Source organism: Artemia franciscana, chromosome 10 (genome assembly GCF_032884065.1).
Source record: "Artemia franciscana chromosome 10, ASM3288406v1, whole genome shotgun sequence".
Classification (NCBI taxonomy): domain Eukaryota; kingdom Metazoa; phylum Arthropoda; class Branchiopoda; order Anostraca; family Artemiidae; genus Artemia; species Artemia franciscana.
This window is the reverse complement of record NC_088872.1, coordinates 42,387,838-42,412,786: the sequence shown is the minus strand read 5'-3', so window position 1 is coordinate 42,412,786 and position 24,949 is coordinate 42,387,838. Positions and strand designations below refer to the sequence as shown.

Genomic DNA, 24,949 nt, shown 5'->3' with positions numbered 1-24,949 from the left:
CGCCAGGTCAAATGACTGTTGCATCTTAACAAATCATAGTAATTGAGCTTATTTTTTTTCTCACTCATCACGACCAAATACCTGCCATTGAATAACTGTGAAATTAGAAATGATAAGAAAAGCTTAGGATTAGAATAGAATATAATTTTATTTTAAGAATTTCTATCACAGCATGGTTGCCAAATTTAAATTTTTTTCATGGCAGTTAGCACTAGTATAATTAAATGAAATAACAGGCAAAAAGTTTTAATTTAACTCAGCTGCTAACAAATAGATATATAAACAATATTCTTGTGTCTAGAGCTTGAATTTCCAGAAGAGACCAACTTCCAAGGAATCTCAAAAAGTTTTCAGTTTTCTATATGAACCTTAATATCCTATCTTGTCACACAATTCGCAATTTTTTCATTTCTGTTCTAAAAAGCTAGAAAAAGCTTTCTAAAAAGTATTTCTTTTCTTTTCCAACCCATGCAAAACAAATGGAAACGCACGTGTTGGTTCTGTCAGAAATTCTGAAGAGAAGTTATAATAAAATTGGTAAACTAGGCTTCCACATTGATTCCATCAAGAATATAATCAGTAAACACTACGACCTATTTGGGGTAGGCAAGGACTTGTGGTCAACGACCAGTTGGGAGCCCAATCTTTTTTTCTGAACTACTCAGCACTTCTTACTTATATTGTCAAATAAAAGTTTGTTTTTTGTTAATCTCCCCCTAGAAAAAAATCCTGTGCATGTGCAGAGGCACATATGAAGATAAATATTCAGCATAAGAAAAAGAACATAACAACTTGACCGAACAAAATGTCATGCCTCACATTGTAGATTATTTTGCTGGAGATTTTTTAGTTATTTTTTTCGTCCTATTTTGGACGAAAAAAATGGAAAAAAATTGATAGGACGGACTATTTTTTTCGTCCATTTTTTTTCGTCCAGATCCATTTTTTTCGTCCTTTTTTGTCAGAAGCAGGATGTTATTACATTGTCTTTCACAGAGCAAATTAATTTTTAAAACTAAAATTAAGAATTAGCAAATTAAGAATTTTACTTCCGGGCTAAATCTTTCACAACATGTGAAAATCTGTGATTATTAACAAGTTTAAGCATTTATTCAGGAAATTAATGGCATATGGACTCATCTATTTTGTGCGTTTCAGAATTTGAGGGTCGAAAGTAAAAGTTTTTAATGAATTTCATTAGGGTGCTTAAGCAATTTAGATTTGTCTGACTTTACTGATGACACGGCCTGACTGGTCTTAGCCATCTGTGATGAATATACTGAGAGCTACGCGAAAGTTATTTAGACTCCGAGCTAACTTTTTCTTATGTCAGTACTCATTCAAGTAAAGAAACGATCACAATTATACTTGTGTGACCAACATTCAATTCTTAATTACAGTTCAGCCTGGACTATGATATACTCTTAGTATTATTATTTTTATCCTAGAATTTGAAAAATAGGATATCTTCTTTGATAGTAATTTGGATACAAATTTTGAGGTTAGTTTCTTAAGTTCAATCATTCGGCTCATTACCTCGACCTCATTCCACAAAGTTTTTGTTTTCTTCTATAGTATTGTAGTTATACTTCCAGATATGGAATATGACTTCCAGAATATGACTTCCAGAAAATAGTATGACTTACTGCTAGGGTTAGCACATCTAAGTGGAACCTCGTCGGGTTATTCTGAGATAGCAAAATGAAGATTAAGAATTACTTCTTCATTTTGGACACAATTATGTGGGGCCTTTTTTGTACAAAAGTGGTTGATACATTAAAATTTGCTCTTTGTCGCAGTTTTACTTCTTAGAACAATAAAAAACTTTAGCGTACAGAGAAGAACCTTGAGGAGGGGACAACCCCTTTCATATACGGAATAATATCTGTTCGTTTTAAGTTTTAACGTAGCTCCTTACTTTCAGTTGTAAAAACTTATTCTTTTTAATTAATTTCTGAACGTTTTTGAATTAATCCATGTTTTGATTTGAGGCTCAACGCACATAAAAGACAAAATTTGCAAATTATTCTTTTTTTGCCTAAATAGCTTTCTCATAGTTTTGATAGGACAACTTTGATAAAAAAAGGGGGTGGGAGAGGAGGCCTAGTTTCCCTCCAATTTTTGGATACTTAAAAATAAAACTAGAAAATGTTTACCAACATTTTTATTAGTAATAAATATACGTAACTTACGAATTATCTTACGTAACGACCTTCTATATTTGTATATTTTTATTATGTATATGAGGGGGTTTGCTCCCTCATCAATACCTTGCTTTGTACACTAGAGCTTGAATTTTGTCCTAATTCTTTAAGAATGACCCCTAAATCACAAAGGCAGTATAATAAATAGTTGAAATTACTAAAAACACTCTAACTTAAATAGTGAGATATTGAAGAGGAGACAAATCCCCTTGTATACATAATAATTTCTGTTCATTTTAAGTTTTAATGCTGCTCCTTACTTCCAGTTGAAAGCACTTTTTTTTATTTATTTTCTTGAGGAAAATTCCATTCTACTACTACTACTACTAATAACTCACTGCAGCACCAAGCCGCCTGAGGCCAACACAGCTACGCACGCTCCTCCTCCAACCTAATCTATTTAAAGCCTCCCTCTTTACACCCTCCCAGGAAGTTCCCATTTCCTTTAAATCCTTATTTATGACATCCTCCCAACCCAGACAAGGACGACCTGCTTTCCGTGTAGCCCCAGACGGTTGGCCAAAAAGGACAATCTTCGGTAATCTGTCATCCTTCATCCGTAGAACGTGGCCTAGCCATCTCAATCTTTCTTTAATTATAGCCCCAGAAAGCGGGATTGAACCACACTTTTCGTACAGCCTACTGTTTGAAATACGGTCAGTCAGCCGGGTACCCAGAACAATCCGTAGGCAATTTCTCTGGAAAACATCTAGTAAATTTTCATCTGCTTTTCGGAGTGTCCATGCTTCAGAGCCATATTTGACCACTGTCATCACTGTAGCTTCCAATATTCTAATCTTGGTTTGTAGGCTTATCTTTCTATTCTTCCAAACTTTTTTTAACTGTGAAAAAACACCCTGAGCTTTAGCTATTCTACTTTTAACATCTTCACTGCTCCCACCATCTTTACTAATAATACTACCAAGGTAACTGAAGCTCCCAACCTGATCAATCTTTTCGTTACCTAAGGTCACCTGTTCATCTTCACTTATTCCTAACCTTAGTGACTGAAAAAAAAATTAAAAAAACACGTATCCGAGATCTGTCTTCTGGCAAAAAATAGAAAATTCCACATTTTTGTAGATAGGAGCTTGAAACTTCTACAATGGATTCTCTTACACGTTGAATCTGATAGTGTGATTCTCGTTAAGATTCTATGACTTTTATGGGATGAATTCCCTATTTTCTAAAATAAGGCAAATTTTCTTAGGCTCTTAACTTTTGATGGGTAAACTTGACGAAACTTATATATTTAAAATCAGCATAAAAATACAATTCTTTTGATGTAGCTATTGGTATCAAAATTCCGTCTCTTAGAGTTTCGGTTACTATTGAGCCGGGTCGCTCCTTACTATAGCTCGTTATCACGAACTGTTTGATAAAAACAACTAAATGAAGAAGAAAAACATACAAAAAGAGAAGACTATACTTAGTCTATACAGAGTTCAATCAAACGTTTTGTCTGAGAATCTTGACACAAGCCTAGCTTGAGTATAATCTATCCTCGCTTAGATAAAATATAGTGTTCCTAGGGAAGAGTCTAGGGTACTTATGTGTTATATAATACAAATTCAAGAAATAAAGTTTGGTCATTGGTCAAAGTTGGTGATTTTTGATTTACTGAATAGTTTTTATGGTTATTAGTTTCAAAAAATATATCATTCAATAGCTATTCTTGGTAGTCACTCTTGCCAGAAACGTCAGTTGAATATACACACTTTGTGATTTTTGATTTTCTGGCTAATTTTCAAAGTGATTCGTGTTAAAAAGATCTTATTCAATAGTCATCCTTGGTAGTGACTCTTGCCTAAAGATTCAGTTGAATATACACTCTTTTTCTTTAGCTTTTCTGAACAATTTTTATAGCGGTACTTTAAAAAAAAAAAGATCTTATTCAATAGCTATCCTTTGTAGTCACTCTTGCCAAAAGGGTCAGTTGAATATATACACTTTGTGATTTTTAATGTTCTGGATAATTTTATAGTGATTCATGTTAAAAAGGCCTTATTCAATAGTTACCCTTAGTAGTCACTTCTGCCAAAAGATTTAGTTGAATATACGCACTTTTAAATTTTGATTTTCTGAACGATTTTTATAGCGATTCATTAAAAAAAAAAAGATCTGATTTAATAGCTATCCTTAGTAGTTACTCTTACCAAAAGGGTCAGTGGAATATAGAGGCTTTTGTGATTTTGGATTTTCATTAAAAATTAGTATAGTAATTCACTTAAAAAGGTCAATAGCTATCCTTTGAAGTTCCTCCTGCCAAAAGGTTCATTTGAATATACACACTATAATTTTTGATTTTCTGAACATTTTCTATAGTGATTAAATTTAAAAAGATCTTATTTAACAGCTATCCTCAGTAGTCACTCTTGCCAAAAGCATCGGTTGAATATGCACGCTTTGTGATTTTAACTTTTGTTAACAATTTGTATAGTGATTCATTTAAAAAAATCTTTTTCGACAGCTATCCTAAGTAGTCACTCTTGCCAAAAGATTTAGTTGAATATACACATGTGATTTTTTATTCGTTTTAAACAGATCCTGTTTAATAGCTATCCTTAGTTTTCACTCTTCTGAAAAGGTTCAGTTGAGCGGCTTTCAGATTATTTATTTGATTTTCTATGCTTAGTAATCGAGTCGTGTGACGCTAGAACAACCTCTCTCACTTAAGCAAGCTCTTTGACATTACCCTAATATAAAAATTAATAAATCCACGTAATCAATGGGTAAAGTCATCATAATCATCATAAAGAAACTTTTCCAAACAATGACAATGTAGAATGGAATTCATGCTGTTATCACACACGAAGCGCTTTCTAAGAGACACGTTTAATAGTCTATTTTCAACTATCAACTGTTCATCCGAAAATTCCATTTCGTAGCTGTGACATTCAAAGGTACTCTACAAGAAAAAAGAAATCTTCAAGACTTCAACTGCGATAGACACTTAAAACATAAAATATTCTTCAGAACGTTAGTAAATCGTTTCCATTTAAGGAAAATGACTCTGTTTTTTTTTTTTTTTTTTTTTGTAATCTTGCCTAAGTACGTTTACGTTTCAGTAGCTTGGCTATAGAATAGAGAAAAAAATTGCTATTGGTAACGCGAGGGAATATTTTATTAAAAAACTGTTATTTTTGATACATGTAACATGACATGCTATTTATGATACATGCAATGGAAGGGTTCGTATAAGAAGTATTGAAGCTATAGAATTGAGTGATACAATAAGAGAAAATGTAAGGAAAGTAAAGACAGGAATAAAATACAAAATTAGGAGGTGTGAACTGGAGGACAAACTACTAAGGATATAGAAGATGCAACTAGACGGAATAATAGTAAAACATTGCATTGCCATGTTAAACAAGAGCCAAGAGCTCATATGGCACTTGTGACGAGGTCAGAAGATCGAAGAGTCAAGAGCTTCTTCCCACCAATTTTCATTACGATCCCTCCACTCTAAGCATTTTCAAAGATTCCCAGTTTTCCCCTCGAACTCCCCCCCCCAAAGTCATTGGATCCGGTTTGGATTTAAAGTAAGAGCTCTGAGACACTAGGTCCTTCTAAATACTAAATTTCACTAAGATCCGATAAACTGTTCGTAAGTTAAAAATACCTAATTTTTTCTAATTTTTCCGAATTAACAGTCCTTCCAATCTCCCCTCCCGATCATCAACTCGGGGAAGAAACTATTTCTAGTTTAATTTGGTCGGGTCTCTGATACGCGTGCCAATATTCAATGATCGCCATATTGATCACGTATCTAGTTTCGGATCTTCTTCATATAAAAATTGGGGTAGTCTGGGATTCCAAACTGAGACCTCTCACACCCTAGGCGAGAATAATACCCCTAGATCACAAGTCATACTTAAGAAGAACAATCATTTGGTTTTTTCGGCAAATGAAATTCTTCTCAACTATCACGTTCGCTCGCTCCCCCCAGATGGTCAAATCGGAGAAGTGACTATTTCTAATTTAATCTAGTCTGGTGGGTGATACGCCTGACAATTTAATCGTGCTAGATAATCTGGAAGTGCCTAAACTAGCAAATCCTCAATTCCCCAAAAGAGAGTATATCCAGTCCGGTTATGTTAATAACGTATCTAGGACATGAGCTTATTCTTCCCACCAATTTTCATCCCGATTCGTACACTCTAAGCGTTTTCCAAGATTTCCGGTATCCCCTCCAACTACCCCCAATATCACCGGATCTGGTCGAGATTTAAAATGAGAGCTCTGAGACATGATATTCTTCTAAATATCAAATTTCATTAAGATCCGATTACCTGTTCGTAAGTTAAATATACCTCATTCTTTCTATATTTTTTTGAATTAACCGTCCCCTCACCCCCCCCCCCGATGGTTGAATTGGGAAAACTATTACTAATTTAATTTGGCTTGGTTCCTGATATACCTGCCGAATTTCATCGTCCTAGCTTATCTGGAAGTGCCCAAACTAGCAAAACTGGGACAGACAGACCAACAGAAATTACGATCGCTATATGGCACTTGGTAAATACCGAGCGCCATAAAAACTGAGAGGGAATAATCAATCTGCACTTTGTCCCACTTAGAGATAGGGAACGGGGTCTCAACTAGTGTTGAGAAAAGAGAGATGAGCAGAATGTTTTGAGAATGTGCCAAACCGATACAAAGTTACAGAAATGATATAGAGAAGAATGAAAAGTTTATTACCCTTTGGAAGTGAAGGAAGATTTATTTTGTGAGGAAGGGTTGAAAAACAATAAGGTATCGGGTTCAGATATTGTAGTAAATGAGTTTTTAAATCCGGTTGTTGAAGATTGTAAAAATTGTTAGATTGTAAAAATGTTTTTAAAAAAAGGAAAATTACCTGGTTATTTTAAGAAACTTTTGGGAAATTTGAGTTGGTAGAGGCGTCACTAGTCAAAATGTTTAGGAAGTAGGAGGAAATGGATTTTACAGACTGGCTGGTAAATTTTACGCTCTGATTCGTGTGATATTGCTTTTAAATTTCCTTTTTTTTGCTTTTTACTGACTGACCAACCACTTTTTACTGACCCCCCCCCCATTGCACTTCCTGGATGAAGGGCCAAGACACAGAGATCAGCACCGCTGGTAGGGACTGAAAAGTCTAATGCCGTATTCTTCTAGTACTGACTGAGACTGATCTGTTTTCATTGGTTTTACTTTGTAGTAAATAAAAACAAAGAAAAACAAAGAAAAACAAATTTTGCAACTGAAAGTAGGTAGCAACATTAAAACTTAACACGAACAGAAATACTTTCGTATATGAAAGGGATTGCTCCCTACTCAGCTCCTCACTCTTCAGGCTAAAATTTTTTAGTACCTTCAAAAAGCTTCTCATTCTAATTAAATGGCTCCTGTTTTTTGGGAGTCCCTCTTAAAGAATAGGGACGGAAAAGGCAAACTTTAGCGTAAAAAGCAAGGTATTGAGGAAGAAAATTTTGAGCCCCCCCCCTCATATAAGGAATAATTTTTTTTAGTTTTCGTTTCCAATGTTGCCCTCGGTTTCAGCTGAAAAAGCTTGTTTTTATATTTAATTGCTGTTCCTTTTTCCAACAATGCTGGAAAATTCGCCCCTACCTCCTTGCGTAATTCCTCCTCCCACGGAACATTTCTCAGGGGAATTTCCTCCTATATAAGGAACCCCTAAAAAGAATTACCCCCGGACAATTCCATCCTCGCTGTAAATTCTCCCCAGAAAGTTTCTTGCAGAAGATTCCGTTTGAAAAAGTCTCCTTAGCATACTTTCATTTGAAGAAGAATTTAGTTTCTGATCATATGTCAAATCATACTGGAAAGATCCCCCCCTCCGTGGAAAATTGTGCCTAGAAATCCCGCCCTAGCTGAGAGTTGATCCTGCAGAAAATTCTTTCATGGAAAATTTTTTGCGTGAAAAATCCCTATTGCGGAAAAATCCTCCAGACAATTCCAAACCCCGTTGAAAAACTCCCTTTCCCATGATAAAATATTCCCATGGACTCCCTTCCTCTCCCAGCCAAAATTTCCCAGAAAAGTGTCAATATTACTTCAAAATAAAAAATAATATACATAAACAATTGGTAAATTTCATAACTTACAGCCCTTTCCCAAGAGGATGGGAAAAACATATCCGTGATCTTTCTTCATTCACAGTCGCCCCATTTACCCGAATAAAAAAGTCCAACCTAGTAAAATAATGGCTGATAGCGCCGCTATTTACCCGACTCAAATTTTTTACCAGCAGGTTAAAAATATCAGGTGGGGGATCTTCTCACCCCATATGCAATTTCCCTGCATGTAGGATGCAAGTTACTTGTCATGATGATACTTTTTAGGATTAGAGATTCTGTGGATAAAATTTTAAGAGAAGTACAATGTGGTTTTAAGAAGGAGATAGAATGTGTTGATCAATTTTTCACTCTCAGATTAACAAATGAGAAGTATCTGGGTCATTTAACCTCTTTAATCCTCAGGCTTATATAGACAGTTGTTTGATTCAGCCGATAGAAAAGCTTTAGCAAGGACCTTTTCCTTGTATATGATATACCAGATATGCACGTTAAAGGGATTAATGCTATGTATGAAAATAATATTGCTTTTATTAAGGTAATAAATGAGGATAGTAGCTGGCAGGGGGGTGTCTTTTTGGAGGAGGGGGGGTGTTTTACTCAAGGATTGTGTTTCGGGTAGGGGTATACAAAAACCTAAGAAAACACACATAAAAATTTGTTTATATCTATTTTTGTTACGTTTTTATGAGTCAGAAAAACATTGGGGGGAGGGGGGTTCATTACCCCTACCCCTTGGGTACGGCCTTGGGAGGGGGTATCGTATTGAAACAGGATCTAAGTAAAGTTGCGTCCTATCTCCATTTATAAGGATCATTTTAATGGGCTGCGTCTTAAAGAACGCGACAAAGGCAATGGGAGAACTTGGACTCAGATGGGAAGGTAAAACCCTCCTAGACTTAGATATTGGCGATTTAAGTGTTCTAAATGAAAATTTTAGCAAAATGAATGATTCTTTAGAGGTTTAGAGAGTTCAAAATGCAAGATTAGGTTTAGAAATCTATTATTAAGAGGGCTAAGTTGCTTAGACTTGGAATAATTGGAGGAGAACAGGTGGTGTTGGGTAACAAGAAGATGGATCGATTGGATAACACTATCAGTAAAGATGTTGGATGCAGTAAAGATATTAAAAGGTGATTAGCAAAGACTTAGGGTGTTTTGATGTTACAATTGAAAAAAGTTCGGAGAATAGTAAGTTAAGTCTGTGAACCAAGATTAGAATATTGTTACAGTGAGGACAGTGTTCAAGTATGGTTCTGAAGCAGGGACGCTTCGACAGGAGGAGAAGGATTTGCTAGATGTTTTCCAGAGGAATTGTCTACAGACTATTTTGGGTACCAGCCTGACGAACCAAATTTCGAATAGTAATCTTTATGAAAAATATCATTCTATCGCTCTTTCAAGGGCTATATGTGAGACAAAGGTTGAGATGGCTAGGACACATTTTGTGGATGATGGATGACAGATTTCCAGACATCGTCCTTTTTTGCCGAAGATCTTGGGCAAGCGTTGTCCACGAATGGGATGGCAAGATGTCGGAAGAAAGGATTTAAAGGAAACTAGTATCCAGTTCATATTATTGTTTCAGAGACGAGTTTTGTATTTTGATTTAACACCATTTCATGGGTTGAGTTAGGGGGACTATTTGTTTATAATATCCTTCTTGGAAACGTTCTAAGCCAGCAATATAGACCAGGTTAACTTGAGCTGTTGGTTAATGTTTTTTTTCTTTAGACATGGACTTCTCAAAGTTTTCTTTACAGATATAGTTCAATACAATGTTATCACACATTTTTTAACTCACTTAACAATTTATTACTGCTTGGAAACTACTTTATTTTAAATTTCTTAAATGGTTGGTGGTGTATTTTGTTTTATCTTGAACACTTACGACGCTTTGTCCCTGAATCTGACATTTTTTCCGAAGATAAGTTGTTGTTTCGCCTCTAAGAGCTTTCTGAAAGGTTTTTCATTCAAGCAACCCATTTTTGGCAACTCGTTTGCTTCGTATAAGGTATGGGGTTAATATAATGTTTAAGACAAAATAAAATATTTAGGTAGCCTACCTTTAGCTCTAACACAGTTCTCACTTAAGTCAGGTTTTTGGTACTAGGGTCGGCGTTCTTTGGAGACTACACTAGGAGTAGCAGTTTGCCAATTTAGAGCTTCAAGGACATCTAAAGTCAGGACAGCAGATTGCTAATTCTGGTGTTAGAGAATATAAGAAATTAATTTTCTCCTGTTCTGACACATTTTTTTTTATTTGGTCCCGAGTAATAACCTCGAACCAAGTCACAAAAAGTAGGGGAGAAGGCAAGGTTTTTTTTTTTTTTTTTTTTTTTTTTTTTTGTTTTTTTTTTTTTTTTTTTAGTGGAGATACAAAAAAAGCATTTTTCCTTTGAGATGTTGCTGATTTTTTTTTTTGTTACAAAAATATTTTAAAAGGAGTTTAGTTTATCAAAATTTAGAAAATGAGAGTAATCGTGATTCCTCCTTCTTCTTACCAATTGGTGTTACTATCCTGAGGAGTCACGCTTCTGGAAAATTATTCCCGACAGTTTTTTCTCGGTTAGAGCAGCCACAGGTACTTTATATTATATATAAATGTTTTATTCCTAAGACTTTACGGTTTTGACTCTTAGGGAGGGAGAGGAGGTACCACATCAACTAATATCTGTTCCCTGTTTTCTTTAATCGACATTACTGGCTATGGTTTACCAGTAGAACGTATTTTCCACGTGATAATCTTATGGATACATGAAGCATCTATTATTGTGTCATCTTAAGTACTTTATTGGTTTCCCTAAACAACGAAATTAGCAACCAACATGCTTCACTTTAGATGATATCAAATTTCTCTGGTACTTAAATTAGTAAGCTGTTACTGCAACTTTAGATTCACATAGACCAGAGCCAGTACTAATGTCAAAGACTATGTTTTGGTTTCACCAGACATCTCACTCCTGCAAAATACATGGGCCGACGTGTTCCTCAATTACTTTGGCTATTTAACAAAACTGGCCCACCCATACAAGCTGGCGCAATGTCATTGGGTTGGATAAGGCTCCGCCCGCCTCGGAATGAATTGGAAAAGGTTCCGCCCAGGAAATGTCATTTGAAGCTGTCAAACTTTAGAAAGCCAAATCATCTGATCGAATGGTTGTTGAGGTTTGCAAAAATACTGAAGTGAGAAATTTGCGTAAGTATCAATAATTTCTGCCAAAGCATCGACTTTATTTTCACTGTTTAAACACGACCCAAAACATAACTGTACGGATTATACCCCCAATGCAGCCACTTTCTTAAGCTGCATTCCTTAGCTTTTAACTCAAATTTCTTGTTTAAACATAAAGAGGACAGCAAATATCTCTTATTAAACATTTAAATGTCCCATAACCCCCCCAACCCCCAACCCCTACCCGGAGACAACGTATGGAAGCTTCGTAGCCGAATTTCCTCGAGCTTGGTATACTTTTCCTTATGACCAGATAGATTTGTCATTGTAAAAGCCTGAAAATGGGAAGTTCAAGATTTTATACATTAAATTGAGGACTTAACTCAAATATGGCTAAAAGTGAGATAAAGCCTGTTAGCCCCTGACTTACAGACTCACCTCTCCTTTAATGACATTGCTTACACTAACAGATCACCGAGGCTCACACGCATGGTAGAAGCAAAAAAGAACAACTACTCAAGCTAAACTAGTTTTTCAAATGTATTGAAATGTAAATGGATAAACCAGAATTATTGACCTAAGTAAAAAGTCGTTTGAACTTTTGACGTCAGGTAGTAAAGACTCTGAAAGAGCCAGTTTAATATTTTAACATAAACCTTGACCAGTCATGACGCCTGAACATGGTAAAAAAAGAGAAATCAAAAGTTAATGTAAATCCATCAACATCACTTTTCATGTGAAAACGCTGCTGTGTCGACCTATTGTAAATAATTACATTTGTATTGTATCCAAAAATGTGTCTGCCTGCCAACTTTCGCAAATGTATTCTTCTCAACCTCTTACAGATGAAAAGACATATAAAAAGAAGGTGGGCTGTGAAGCTGTTACTATGTTTTGACTAATACCCATGTTTTTGACAAAAAAAGAAAAAATATAATAAATGCAATAAAAGACAAAATAAGAAAACTAGGGTGATTTTTAAGTAGTGGGAAAAAAAAGTGAAAAGACAAAAACAGATATTGTACCAAGGAGATCTGTCAAGCCGTCCTCAGTGCGCAAAAAAAAAAAAAAAAATCACAAAACACTGTCCTTTTGAAGCGAACATTAACAAAGTAGATGAAACGCTTCTACTTTGTTAATACCTAATTCAAACGGTCTCTTCTGTCTTTTTGTGGGTTTAGCAATTGTTTTGTCTTTAGAATTGAGGTAAGTTTGGTCGAGGTTCTTCCTGAAATACCTGTTTTTGTCTTTGCACTTCATTCTTTCCATTTACTGAAAACAACCCTTGTTTTCACGTGTTTTTATTGTCTGTTTCTTAAATTTTCTCTTTTTTTGCAAACGTCGTGTATAGCCAGTGTGGTCTTAGAATATATTTGCACATGTTTACGGTAAATGCTGAAATAATTTGATTAAAGCATAAAATCATTAACCAATGTTTTAGCCTTTTACTATTTCACAGTGGTAAACCCTATTATTAACTGGTATGTACATCTGTATAGGAACCCAAGGACTTTTACAGTAACATATTAGAAATGAAAAAGGTGAAACGAGGACATGCGACAGTTCAGAAATAGACAGTGGGGTGATGGGCTACCACATTGAAAACTATTATTGTTTAGTATTAAAGTGTAAGAAAAAGAAATATATGCACGAGTAAAAGCTTATTTTTTCAGAAAAACAAGAAATAAAAAAAAGAAACATATGCGAAAACACAATTTATTCTATCTTCCTTTTTTAGGTGATGAAGCTTATCATCTTTCTGCTAGTGGCATTTCAAGTATGCAATTTGACAGTATTTGCCTTTTCTGAAGGATTGCTAGAAAGCCAAAGAAATGAAAGGCGACTTAGACTATTCGGGGAAAGTAAATCTACAGCGAGTGAACAATCTCAAAAGAGTGAAATAGATAGGACAAGCGGGCATTTTGATTTTTTATCAAAATTCATGAGCCATAAAAAGAAAAAGCAGCAGGGTTATGAAGCCGCGTCATCTTACAGTGGTTCCCAGCAATCATATGGTACACCGCAACAATCATACGGTTCACCTCAGAGTTCGTATGGCGCACCACAGCCTTCACATTACGCAACTCAGCAGTCTTACGGTACACCTCAACAATCATATGGTGTACCTAAAAAAGCTCCAAAGCAAGCATATGGAGCTCCACAAGCCTCATACGGTGTCCCACAGCAGTCTTATGGTAACCCACAACAGTCTTATGGGGCTCCACAGCAGTCCCATGATGCTCCTACGCAATCTTATGGTGCACCTTCTCAGGAATATGGAGCTCCTAAGAAGCAAAAAAAGCAGAAAAAGCATAAACACAAAAAAGAAAAAGGAAAGAAGCATAAGGGTGGCTATGGAGCACCCCAGGAACAGCAGTATGGACCACCGAAACCAGTTCAAGGGACTTATGGCCCCCCAAATCATCCAAAACCCGCCTATACTGCTCCTAAGCCTCAAAACCAATACAACCAAGGTCCATCACAAGGTTATACTTCACAACAATCTTCTTCTTACTCTCAACCTCAAGTCCCACAGGTATACAGGGCTCCAGTGAGACCGTCATATGTTCAAGCTGCCGTTATTATTCCTTCTCCACCATTGCAATCTAATCCGTATGGTACACCTTCGCAGGAGCCAGCTATAGTTAAGCAGCCAGCTCTACCAAATTCAGCATCATCCTCCACAGGGCTTATCTACGGTGGGGCCCTGTCCCCCCAAATCTCTGCGGTAATTAAAAACTATCAGAATGAAAAACCAGCTTTACCTTCATCATCTTATCCTGTTGGCTCCCAACAGGTACCAAATTCTTTTGCTCAGCCAGGGCAATCACCATCACCAATAGCACCATCTAGCCCTCAAGGAAACTATAATAATGATTTAAATATTATTCCATCTGTTGGATATGAGACACCTGGATCTCAAAGTGATACACATCTACCCTCCTTGCAGCAAGAATTTAATAGTTATGGGACAGCCTCTGGATTTAACTCTAACAATTATGCGAAAGGCTCAGGGCTTCCAACTAACGGATTTTCATCCTCTTCTGGTTTAGTAGAACAACAAAATCATGGTATTGATACCTCACAGTACAAAAAACCGCTTTCCAACTCAGAGCAGGGGCCACCATCTCAACCTAGTTCTCAGTACCCTCTACAAGGACAACCAGGACAATTTCCATCTAATCATGATATCTCTTCTGGCTCTAATAATGTGTTTCCAGAAAATTTACAATATAACTCAGCAAAATTACCATATTCTTCACAGCAACAGGATTCAAATTTTGGAGGATTTAGAGATTCTCTTTCACCTAGTTCCCAGATCTCTGCGCAAGCACAACCAGAACAATTTTCATCCAATTACAATTTTCCTTCTGGCTCTAATACTGCAATTTCAGAGACATCCCAATTTAACTCAGCCAAATCACCCTATTCTCCACAGCAACAAGAATCAAATTTCGGAGGATTTACAGATACACATTCATTCAATTCTCAATTCCCACCTCAAGAAAAACCAGAGCAATTTTCGTCTAATTATAATATTCCTTCTGGGTCTAATGATGGATTCTCAGGGACACTACAGTTTAACTCGGCCAACTCACCCTATTCTCCACAGCAACAGGAATCAGATTTTGGAGGATTTAGAGATACACCTTCACCTAGTTCTCAATTCCCCCCACAAGCCCAAAATGAACAGTTTGAATCAAATTATAATACGGTTTCTATCTCTAATAATGGGTTCTCACAGGGTTTACAGCTTAACTCAGACAAATCACCATATTCTTCACAACAACCAGAATCAAATTTTGGAGGATTCAGAGATACACCTTCACATAGTTCTCAATTCCCCTCACAAGCCCAACCTGAACAGTTTGAATCTAGTTATAATACCCTTTCCGGCTCTAATGGGTTCTCAGAGAGTTTACAGCTTAACTCAGCCAAATCACCATATTCTTCACAACAACCAGAATCAAACTTTGGAACATTTGAAGATACAGGATCTCCTATCTCAGGAGTTAGTAATACTTTCTCCGAGGTTAGCTCCTTTAACGGTTATAATGAAGAGAGAGGACAGTACCAAAACCCATCTGAGCAGTATCTAGAACAGCAAGGTCAAAATGGAAATCAAGTTTCACAACAAAGTATACCGTACTCTCAGCCTCAGGAATTTCAGGGAATATCTCAGCTATTTAAAAACGAACAAGCAAATAATATAGTACAGGCTGGCCAAGAGCAAGCAAATTCTCCTTACTTTCAGGAAAATCAGCCAATTAATGCTGGAACACCATTAAAGACACCAGATTCCAGTCGGTTTTCTTCATACCAATCGGGAGCTGAGGCACCTCTACCCCAGACAACACCACCATCTGTATCAACGTTTGTACCCTATTATCGAGAAGAACAAACAACTGAGAGAATAAGTGATGAACAAATACCTACTTATACTCCAGTTCAGCCAAATCCTATTCAGTCCTCTTACCTACCTCCTTCTCCTCAGAACAACCAACAGACATATGGCTACATAGGAAATGATCAGTCAATAGATGGACAAGGACCTAAAGAAGGAACTTATCAGGGATTCGGGGATTCTTTTGGAAGTTTGGACAGTTTTTTCAAAGGTACAATTTTTAGCATAACTCCCCTCTTCTCTTTTAAACATCAGCTATTACGCAGCACCCATAAACTATTTTGCCGGCTGATTACCGTTAGTTAACTATTCCAGACGCTAAGTTGTGTTAAACTAAATTTTGTCATTTAGGATAAATTGATTCTAGATTTTGAAAATGTTCCTAACACTTACGACTGTCTAGCTTTGAAAGTCAAGCTCTGTGAAGTTTAGCTAAAAGAAAAGAGAAAAATTCCTTTCCAAAAACTCTTTAGATAGATAGGTTGATAAATAAGTTCATTTCAAAAGCCCTGGGGTAATGTATACAAAAATTTGTAAAAATTAAGTAAATCACCAACAAAAAAAATTACAAAGCTTACAAAAACGAAATGAAAAGCAAGAAAAAAATTCCTAATCTATGGAAAATGGCTTAAGCGCAACGCTGTTTCTTCATTTTATGTCCTTTATTTTTTTCTTTTTATTTATTTAGAAATTTTCCCGGGCAGAAAGTTAGCATTTTCAATAAGTTCAAAAATCGTAGAATAGTGAAAATGGGACTAGTCCACTCTTCATAAGAATAAGGAAGAGCATATTATCCTAATAGGGTCTAAAAGTCTGCTTTCTAAGTTTTCTAAAGAGTATACCCGGCTGACTGACCGTATTTGAAACATTAGGCACAAACAAAAGTGTGGTTCAATCCCGCTTTCTAGGGCTATAATGAGGAAAAGGTTGACATGGCTACGCACGTTCTGCGGATGAAAGATGAAAGATTGCCGAAGAATGTCCTTTTCGACCAGCCGTCTAGGGCTAAACGGAAAGCAGGTTGTCCATGGTTTGGGGGGGGAGGATGTCGTAAGAAAAATTTAAGGGAAACTAGAACTTCCTGGGAGGGTACAAGTAGTGAGGCTTTGAATAGATTGGGATGGAAGAAGAACTTGCGTAGCTGTGTTGACCTCAGGCAGCTTGCTGCTGAAGTAAGTTGTTAGTAGTAGTAATAATAGCATTTTTGGATTTTCCCTCATTTCAGTAAAGGGGATATTTAAAAATTTCGATCAGTCTACTTTTGAAATTTCAGGGGAAGCATATTAGCAAATTTGTAGGAAGTAAATTTTATGGAATAAAGAATTAGAAGAGTGTTTAGTACTTATCATCCTTTTAGTACGTTTTGTGGTTTCTCGTGAAAAACTGGATTAACTTGCTTGATTCAATTAGTTCATAAATATTTAGAAGATACAGAACTAATCCAACTAAGACACGCTGCATTTCTTAGGATTTTGACGAATTTTGTCGAAATGGAGACGAAATGGACAAAGCAGTCCATTTTCTTATAGAATTCATTCTGAAGTTATATTCCTTCCCTTTTGGCTAAACGTAGCACAGAAAATGGACATATTGCGGGAAGAGTTTCTTTTTAATTCTTCTGAAACGTAGCTCGAATTTTTCACCTTGATTTTCATTATTTTACATGCTTAATTATAAATGCGACAAATGTGATGATTAGAGTGAACATTATTCGCTAAAAGATTAACTTCCACTAAAAATAGAGCTTTAACTTATGATCAATAATATCCCAGGCGTTTTTTTTTCTTTTTTTTTTTTTTTTTTTGCAAAGCCACATTTCACACATATGCTTAGCTAGATCACCAATCAGGACTGCTTATAAAAAAAAAAATCAGGCTGATAAACTAGTTTACAAGACTAAAAGGACAAGAATTTCGTAGACAGGAACAAAGTAAAGCTAGGGTGACAAGGACACTAATAGCGACTTCGATCGAACAAATGAATTTAAAAAAAACAAGTTATTCTTAGGGATTTAAAGAGTGATGTTGAAAGTTAAACGAGCAAAAATTATTGTTTCGCAGATTTTGCAAGATATATCTACAAAATTAGCTCAAATTATAAACTGAATTATGATATTTTCTGATTTCTGTAGAATTCTACATACTAGCGCTTTAATGAAAACACAAAAGTCACCGCTAAAAAATGTAATGTTCTCAGAGGAGCAGAAAATTCAACAAGTAGCCTTCTAAAAATAAAAAAATAAATTAATTTATATGGCTTTAGATGATCTTTCACCGGCCGTGATGTCTATAACTTTAAAATTTAAAATAATTTCCACAAAAATTCAAGCAAATTCAATTTCCAGTAAAGCACTAAATTTTCAAAATATAAAAGTATAGCGAAATGTCATGAGCCATATTATTTGAGCAGTTTGGTAGGTACATGTCGGATGAGCAGCGAAGTAGTGATCGTTTTAATGTTCAACTTTGGTGCTTAGTCCCATCAGGGAAACTTTGCCTCTTAAAAAATGGTCAAACTTATGAATTAATTTTCCAATGAGAGTTGCTTGGAGTAAAGAGTTTTATACCTTCAATGTATTATTTTTTCACAAGAATATTTCATGTAGACGGAATGGTTATAGAAACTTTAAAGGGGACTCATTCAATTGGAAATTGAAAGTTCTAGTGCGAATTTAAGAGTAGAAAGTCATTGGAGAGCAACCAGCCCCTAGTTTTACTCTTTCTGTGAGAAAGACTTCTCTTTAAAACTTCTCTGTGAGAAGTTTTACTCATTCTCACAACTCTACTTTTTAAAACAAAAAAAAACTTTGCCTAAAGAGCAAGGCGTTGAGGAGGGGACAACTCCTTTCATATAAGGAATAATTTCTGTTTGTTTTAAGTCTTAATGTCGCTCCTTACTTACAGTTAAAAAAGTTTTTTTTTTATTTAATTTCTGAACGTTTTGAATTAATGCATGTTTTGATTTTGGCTCACCGCACATGAATAATTAAAACGAAATTTGCATTTAAATTTTTTCTTTGGCTAAATGGTTTTCGCATGGTTTTGATCGGACAATTTTGAGTGAAAAAAGGGTTGTGGAAGGAGGCATAGTTGCCCTCCAATTTTCGGTTACTTAAAAAGGCAACTAGAACTTTATATTTTTACAAACGTTTTTATTAGTAATAAATGTACGCAACTTGCGAATTGACTTGCGTAACGAACTTATATATTTGTATTTTCTTATTATGTATATGAGGGGGTTCGCCCCCTCGTCAATATCTCACTCTTTCACTAAGCTTGAATTTTGTCCCAATTCTTTAAGAATGGCCCCTGAATCACAAAGGCCGTAGAATAAAAGTTGAAATTACTAAAAGTGCTTTAGCGTAAAGAGCGAGGCGTTGAGGAGGGGAAAACCCCTTTCATATGCGGAATAAATTTTTTTCGTTTTAAGTTTTAATGTCATTCCTTACCTGCAGTTAGAAAAACTTGTTGTTTTTTTTTTTATTTAATTTCTGAACGTTTTTGAATTAATCCATGTTTTGATCTGGCTCACCGCACATGAATAATTAAAACAAAATTAGCATTTAAATTTTTTTGGCTAAATGGCTTTCTCGTAGTTATGGTTGGACGATTTTATTTAAAAAAGAGATGGGGAGGAGGCATAGTCGCCCTCCAATTTATGGCTACTTAAAAAGGCAACTAGAACTTTTAATTTTTTTACAAAGGTTTTTATTAGTAATATATATACGTAAATTACAAATCAACTTACGTGACGAACTTCTACATTTGTGTTTTTATTACGTACATGAGGGGGTTCGTCCCCTCGTCAATACTTCGCTCTCTACGCTAAAGCTTGAATTTTGTCCCGATTCTTTAAGAATGATTCCTGAATCTCAAGGGCCGTAGAATAAAAGTTGAAATTACTAAAAATACTTTAGCGTAAAGAGCGAAGCGTTGAGGAGGGGGCAACCCCTTTCATATACAGAATAATTTCTTTTCATTTTAAGTTTTAATGTCGCTCCTTACTTGCAGTTAAAAAAACTTGTCTTTTTATTTTATTTCAGAACGTTTTTGAATTAATACATGTTTTGATTCTGGCTCACCGCACTTCAATTATCAAAACGAAATTTGCAAATAAATTTTTTTGGCTAAATAGATTTTTCATAGTTTTGATCGGACAATTTTGATAAGGAAAGAAGTGGAGGAAGAGGCGTAGTTGACCTCCAACTTTTGGTTACTTAATAAGGCAACTAGAATTTTTTATTTTTGTTACGAACGTTATTATTAGTAATAAATATACATAGTTTACAAATTAACCTAAGTAACGAACTTCTGTACTTGTATATTTGTATTACGTATAAGGGGGTTCTCCCCCTTGCCAATACCTCGCTTTTTACACTAAAGCTTGAATTTTGCCCCAATTCTTTAAGTATGACCCCCTGAATCACAAAGGCCGTAGAATAAATAGTTGAAATAACTAAAAATACTTAGTTAAAGAGCGAGGTATTGTGGAGGAGAAGAACCCCCTTATATACGTAATAATTTCTGTTCTTTTTAGGTTTTAATGCTGCTCCTTACTTCCAGTTGAAAAAACTTTTTTATTTATTTTCTCTTTGTTTTTTTTTTAATAATACTAGAAAATCCTGCGCCCCCTTCACGGAAATTCTAATCCCTCATGATAAATTCCTCCACGAAATGATCCTCCCATGTAACCCCCCTCCCCCCAAACGAGAAAAATTCTCCCTAAAAACGTCTCTGTGCTTCCCAATAACTATTACTACATGTAAACAATGGTCAAAGTTTGTATCTAGAAACCCCTCCCCCAGGGACTGTGGGGGATTAAGTCGTCATAATTAAGTCGTCGAAAGACATAATTATTAGGTTTTTTGACTATTGGCTATGTCAAAATTTTGATACGGTGACTTTGGGAAAAATAAGCGTGGAAGGGGGCCAAGGCGCCCTCCAATTTTTTGATTACTTAAAAAGGGCACTAGAACTTTTAATTTCGGTTAGAATGAGCCCTCTTGCGGCATTCTAAGACTACTGGGTCGATACGATCACCCCTGGGAACACACGCATCTGTCTTCTGGCAAAAAATACAAAATTCCACATTTTTGTAGATAGAAGCTTGAAACTTCTACAGCAGGGCTCTCTGATATGGTGAATCTGATGATATGATTTTCTAAAGAAAAAAACAAATAGACACGCATCCGTGATCTGTTGTAAGGCAAAAATTACAAATCTCCACATTTTTGTAGATAGGAGCTTGAAACTTTTACAGTAGGGTTCTCTGATACGCTAAATCTGATGGTGTGATTTTCGTTATAATTATATTACTCTTAAGGGCTGTTTTCCCCTATTTTCTAATTAATGCAAATTTTCTCGGGCTCGTAGCTTTTGATGAGTAAGATTACACTTGATGAAACTTATATATTTAAAATAAGCATAAAAATGCGAATCTTTTGATGCAATTTCAATTGTTTTTATTTTTCATTATTATTTTTTCATTTTTCTAATTTTTTATTATATTTTATGTTATTTTAAGATATGTAAAAAACTTCATTCCAAACATTATTTTTCTAAGAAAAAATAACGACTGACATATTATATCATCCTCATTTTTTATTTTTAAAAACAGCACAAGAGATTTTTTTTTTAATAAGCATATTTAATGTGATCTTAAGACATGTAAAAAACCAGAAAAATTTCAGTTAAAAAAATCTAAGTAAAAAAAAGTTAACCCCCTCCCTTAAGAAATTTTAAAATTGCAACAGTCACTACTGTTTTCTTTTCTTACATCAAATTTACCTAGTATAGCATGCTAACTATCCCTGTTTCTACCAGCCTGGGCGTTAAAATCTCCTTATAAAAACACCATATTTCTACCTGGGACCCTGTCTTTTTGTTTCTGTAACTGTAAAAAAAATTCATCTGAGTTACTAACAGCTCCGTCAGTTGATTCTACAGTGGCATATACTACTATAGGTGATGCTCTAAACTTTTTAGTCATAAAATGAGCGATTGGTAGTATCTATTATTAATAACTTCCCAGCCCAAACGAGACTTTGCAGCTTGACTCCACTTTAATTCTGTATTTTTGACTTTTTTAAAAATAGTTTTCGTTTGTTTTCACAAACATGGTTTCATTTGTTGATTAATATTACAGATATTTGTAGAAGTTTTCCCAGATTTTCTCCTTAAGAATCAAAACGCTTAATTGCAATTTAGCGAGACTTATTATTAAGGTTGAATCCTGGGGTAAGGCTAGAGGGTTTCAGCCCCATCCCCGAAGTGCTTGTCTGACTCGTAAAAACGTATTGAAAATGTATTTTAAACAATTTTGACGCCTTTTAAAAAAGTTTACTTAAAAATAACTCCCCCCCCCCAAAAAAAAAAAAATCCTGAATACATCCCTACACTTCAGACAACATTTGAATAATCAGCCAAATTCCTCGCTTAACTCTAGTTTATATATTACCTAATCTTATAAACCCTATATTTGAATAAAACGGCTATTTTAAAATTTTGATAAGATTTCTTTGGAAGTTACCGGAGCTCTGTCATGTTCATTACGATATTGTGAACATCCATTTTTCGTCCAAAAGCAGAAAAAATATTTCAAGCAGGAGATGGACCCTGTCGAACTCATAACATGTATTCTACTATTATTCATATTAAGACTCGGGTTCAAAAATAATTCATGGACCGAACACAAAATTTTAATAATAACTATTTATTTGTTAAACTAATGATTATATATGATATAAAAACATGTAAAATTCAGTAAATGCTCTTTTTTTAGATTTAATATTGCTCTTTACCGTCCCCTGAAGGTCCAGATTCAAAATATTCCACAGTTTGAATTCAATAGCTCAAGAATAACTAGTAGGGAGGGGTGATTCTAAAATAGTAGATGATATACATACAAATCGGTAACTAAGTGGGACTGTAAATATTGTTTGATAAATCGGAACTGCGTAAGGAACAGTCCCAATCCGCTTAGTATACAACAAAACTATATAGATCACAAACCTCTTGTATATTAGAGGCCTTGTTAAGATCCTCTTAGACATCCTCTTAGATTTAGCTCACTTCATCTAATGAAAATAATTTGAACGGTCATTCTTTTAAATCAAAATTTTTGTCTGAGATACCTTACACAATGGGGTACTGTGCGCTCGGAATGATGGCATTGTTTCAGAAAGAATATCTTGCATGCATTTCCAATAGTTTTCTTATTGTACTCGAAATTGTGATAATACTATCTGTGTATGGATCCACTTAAAAGCAGAGAAGGAATATGAGGGGCTAGCAACTCCAAAATGACTTCAGGTACAACCCCTTTGCGTGTGCTTGCATCCCAAGGAGGGATACGGGGGTCTAGCAATCTCAAAATGGGTCCATGTATACCCCTATGTTTGTTCTTGTTCCAGAGGGGGGATACTACTCGACTTATAACCAATACGGTGTTTGGTCGTAAAATGGCACATAGGTTAACATGGTATTCACGTGATGGAGTGCAAACCTTATTGATTATTTTATAGTAAACGAAAGACTAGCAGGATCAATATAAGATACTAGGGTATTTAAGAGTGCTGTTATTAATGTTAAAAGTAAAGATCTGCATCTGGTAGTGTCTAGGGTTAATTTAAAGCTGATTTTTCGGAAGAGTAACTACCTCCCGAGAAATTATGATGTTGGTATACTCCAGAATGTGAATTTGAGCGGAAATTCCTAGGGAAAGCTGAACACTAAAAAGGATAGTTTAAAATTTGACAATATAGAAAACTGATGGAATAATTTTAGGAAAACAATTTGTGAAGCTGCTGATGGTGTCTTAGGGAAGAAAGTTAGGACCGCAAATAGGAAGATTAGTGAAAAAACTTTATGTTTAATAGAGAGGTTAAGGAGTTTGTACACGAATTATCTGAGTAATAGATCATATCAAAACAAAAAGAATGTAAAGAAAGTATTAAAATATGAACGAAGGAGGTGTGAAGTGGAGGCCATAGATTAAATTGCCGAGGATCATGAAGATGCAGCTATACGACATAATAGTAGAATATCGTACTGGCATGTTAATATATTGAGAGGGAGTAGTCAATCTGGACTTGTGCCAGTTAAATATACGAACGGGGCCACAATTAGGAATAAGGACAGAATTAAAGAGAGATTGGTAGAACATTTTGAGAATGTGCTAATCTCAGATAGAGTTACAGGAAGAGATATAGAGGAAAATGAAAAAGTTTGTGATACTTGGATGTGAAGGAAGATTTGTTTTGCGAGGAAGAATTAGCAAAAGCACTAAAAGAATTAAAAAATAATAAGGCTCCAGTTGCTGATAGTGTAGCAATTGAGTTTCTTAAATATGGTGGCTCTGAGGTTAGAAATAAGCTACTGAAGATTATAAATATGATTTTTGAAAAAGCGGAAGTACCGAGTGATTTCAGGAAAACCTTAATTAAACCACTACATAAGAAATGTGATAGGAGTGAGTCTTGTAATTATTGAGGCATTAGTCTGGTCTCTTTAGGTAGCAAATTACTACCTAATTAATATGATACTTCTTAGGCTGAGAGATGCTGTAGACAAACTGTTAAGAGATGAACAGAGCGGTTCTTAGAAAAGATAGAGGTTGTGTCGATCAAATTTTCACTCTTAGGTTAATAATTGAGAAGTTTTTGGGCTATAAAACACCTTTGGTTCTCACTTTTATAGATTTTGAATAAGCATTCGATTATGTTGATAGAAGAGCCTTAGCAAAGGTTGTATTAGGTTAGCAAGTGGCAAATGGCAAATGGTTATGTTAGCAAAGGGTTGTATACCAGACTTTAAAGGATTGTGACATTAAAATGATGTTAGTAGTTGGTTTCGTATTAAATCAGGAGTTAGGCAGGGTTGTGTTCTATCTGCCTTTATATGGATCATTTTGATGGATTGTCTTAAGAAGGACAGGAAAGGCAATTTGATACCACTTAATCAAATGGGGAGGAAAAACTCTACATAACTTTTAGAGGTTTTGCGAGTTCAGGGTGCTACAGTTCGATTAAAAATAAATGGTAAGAAGACTAAACGAAGAAACCGTAAAGAAGAAAGAAACGAGGATAATACAAGCCATTGAAAAATTC

General features: G+C 35.2%; 1 protein-coding gene and 1 long non-coding RNA gene across 4 annotated transcripts in view; one reads left to right on the top strand and one right to left on the bottom strand.

The window, feature by feature from the left end:
• Positions 1–1,338: 1,338 nt before the first annotated feature.
• Positions 1,339–24,949, top strand: part of LOC136032210 (uncharacterized) — a 43,846-nt gene continuing 20,235 nt past the window's right edge. For both annotated transcript variants that reach the window (XM_065712420.1, XM_065712418.1), the window contains exons 1-2: positions 1,339–1,501; positions 13,177–16,054. In XM_065712420.1, the coding sequence (XP_065568492.1) occupies positions 13,180–16,054 (2,875 nt within the window). In that variant the 5' untranslated portion in view covers positions 1,339–1,501; positions 13,177–13,179. The remainder of the gene's footprint in view (positions 1,502–13,176; positions 16,055–24,949) is intronic.
• On the bottom strand, positions 1,497–22,989 carry LOC136032211 (uncharacterized). 2 transcript variants are annotated; one of them, XR_010618682.1, is made up of 3 exons: positions 22,854–22,989; positions 10,330–10,507; positions 1,497–5,112 (listed from the first exon to the last, which is right to left on the bottom strand). It is a non-coding gene; the product is annotated as an uncharacterized LOC136032211 (long non-coding RNA). The 2 variants fall into 2 exon arrangements; XR_010618683.1 differs by having other exon boundaries at positions 10,330–10,468.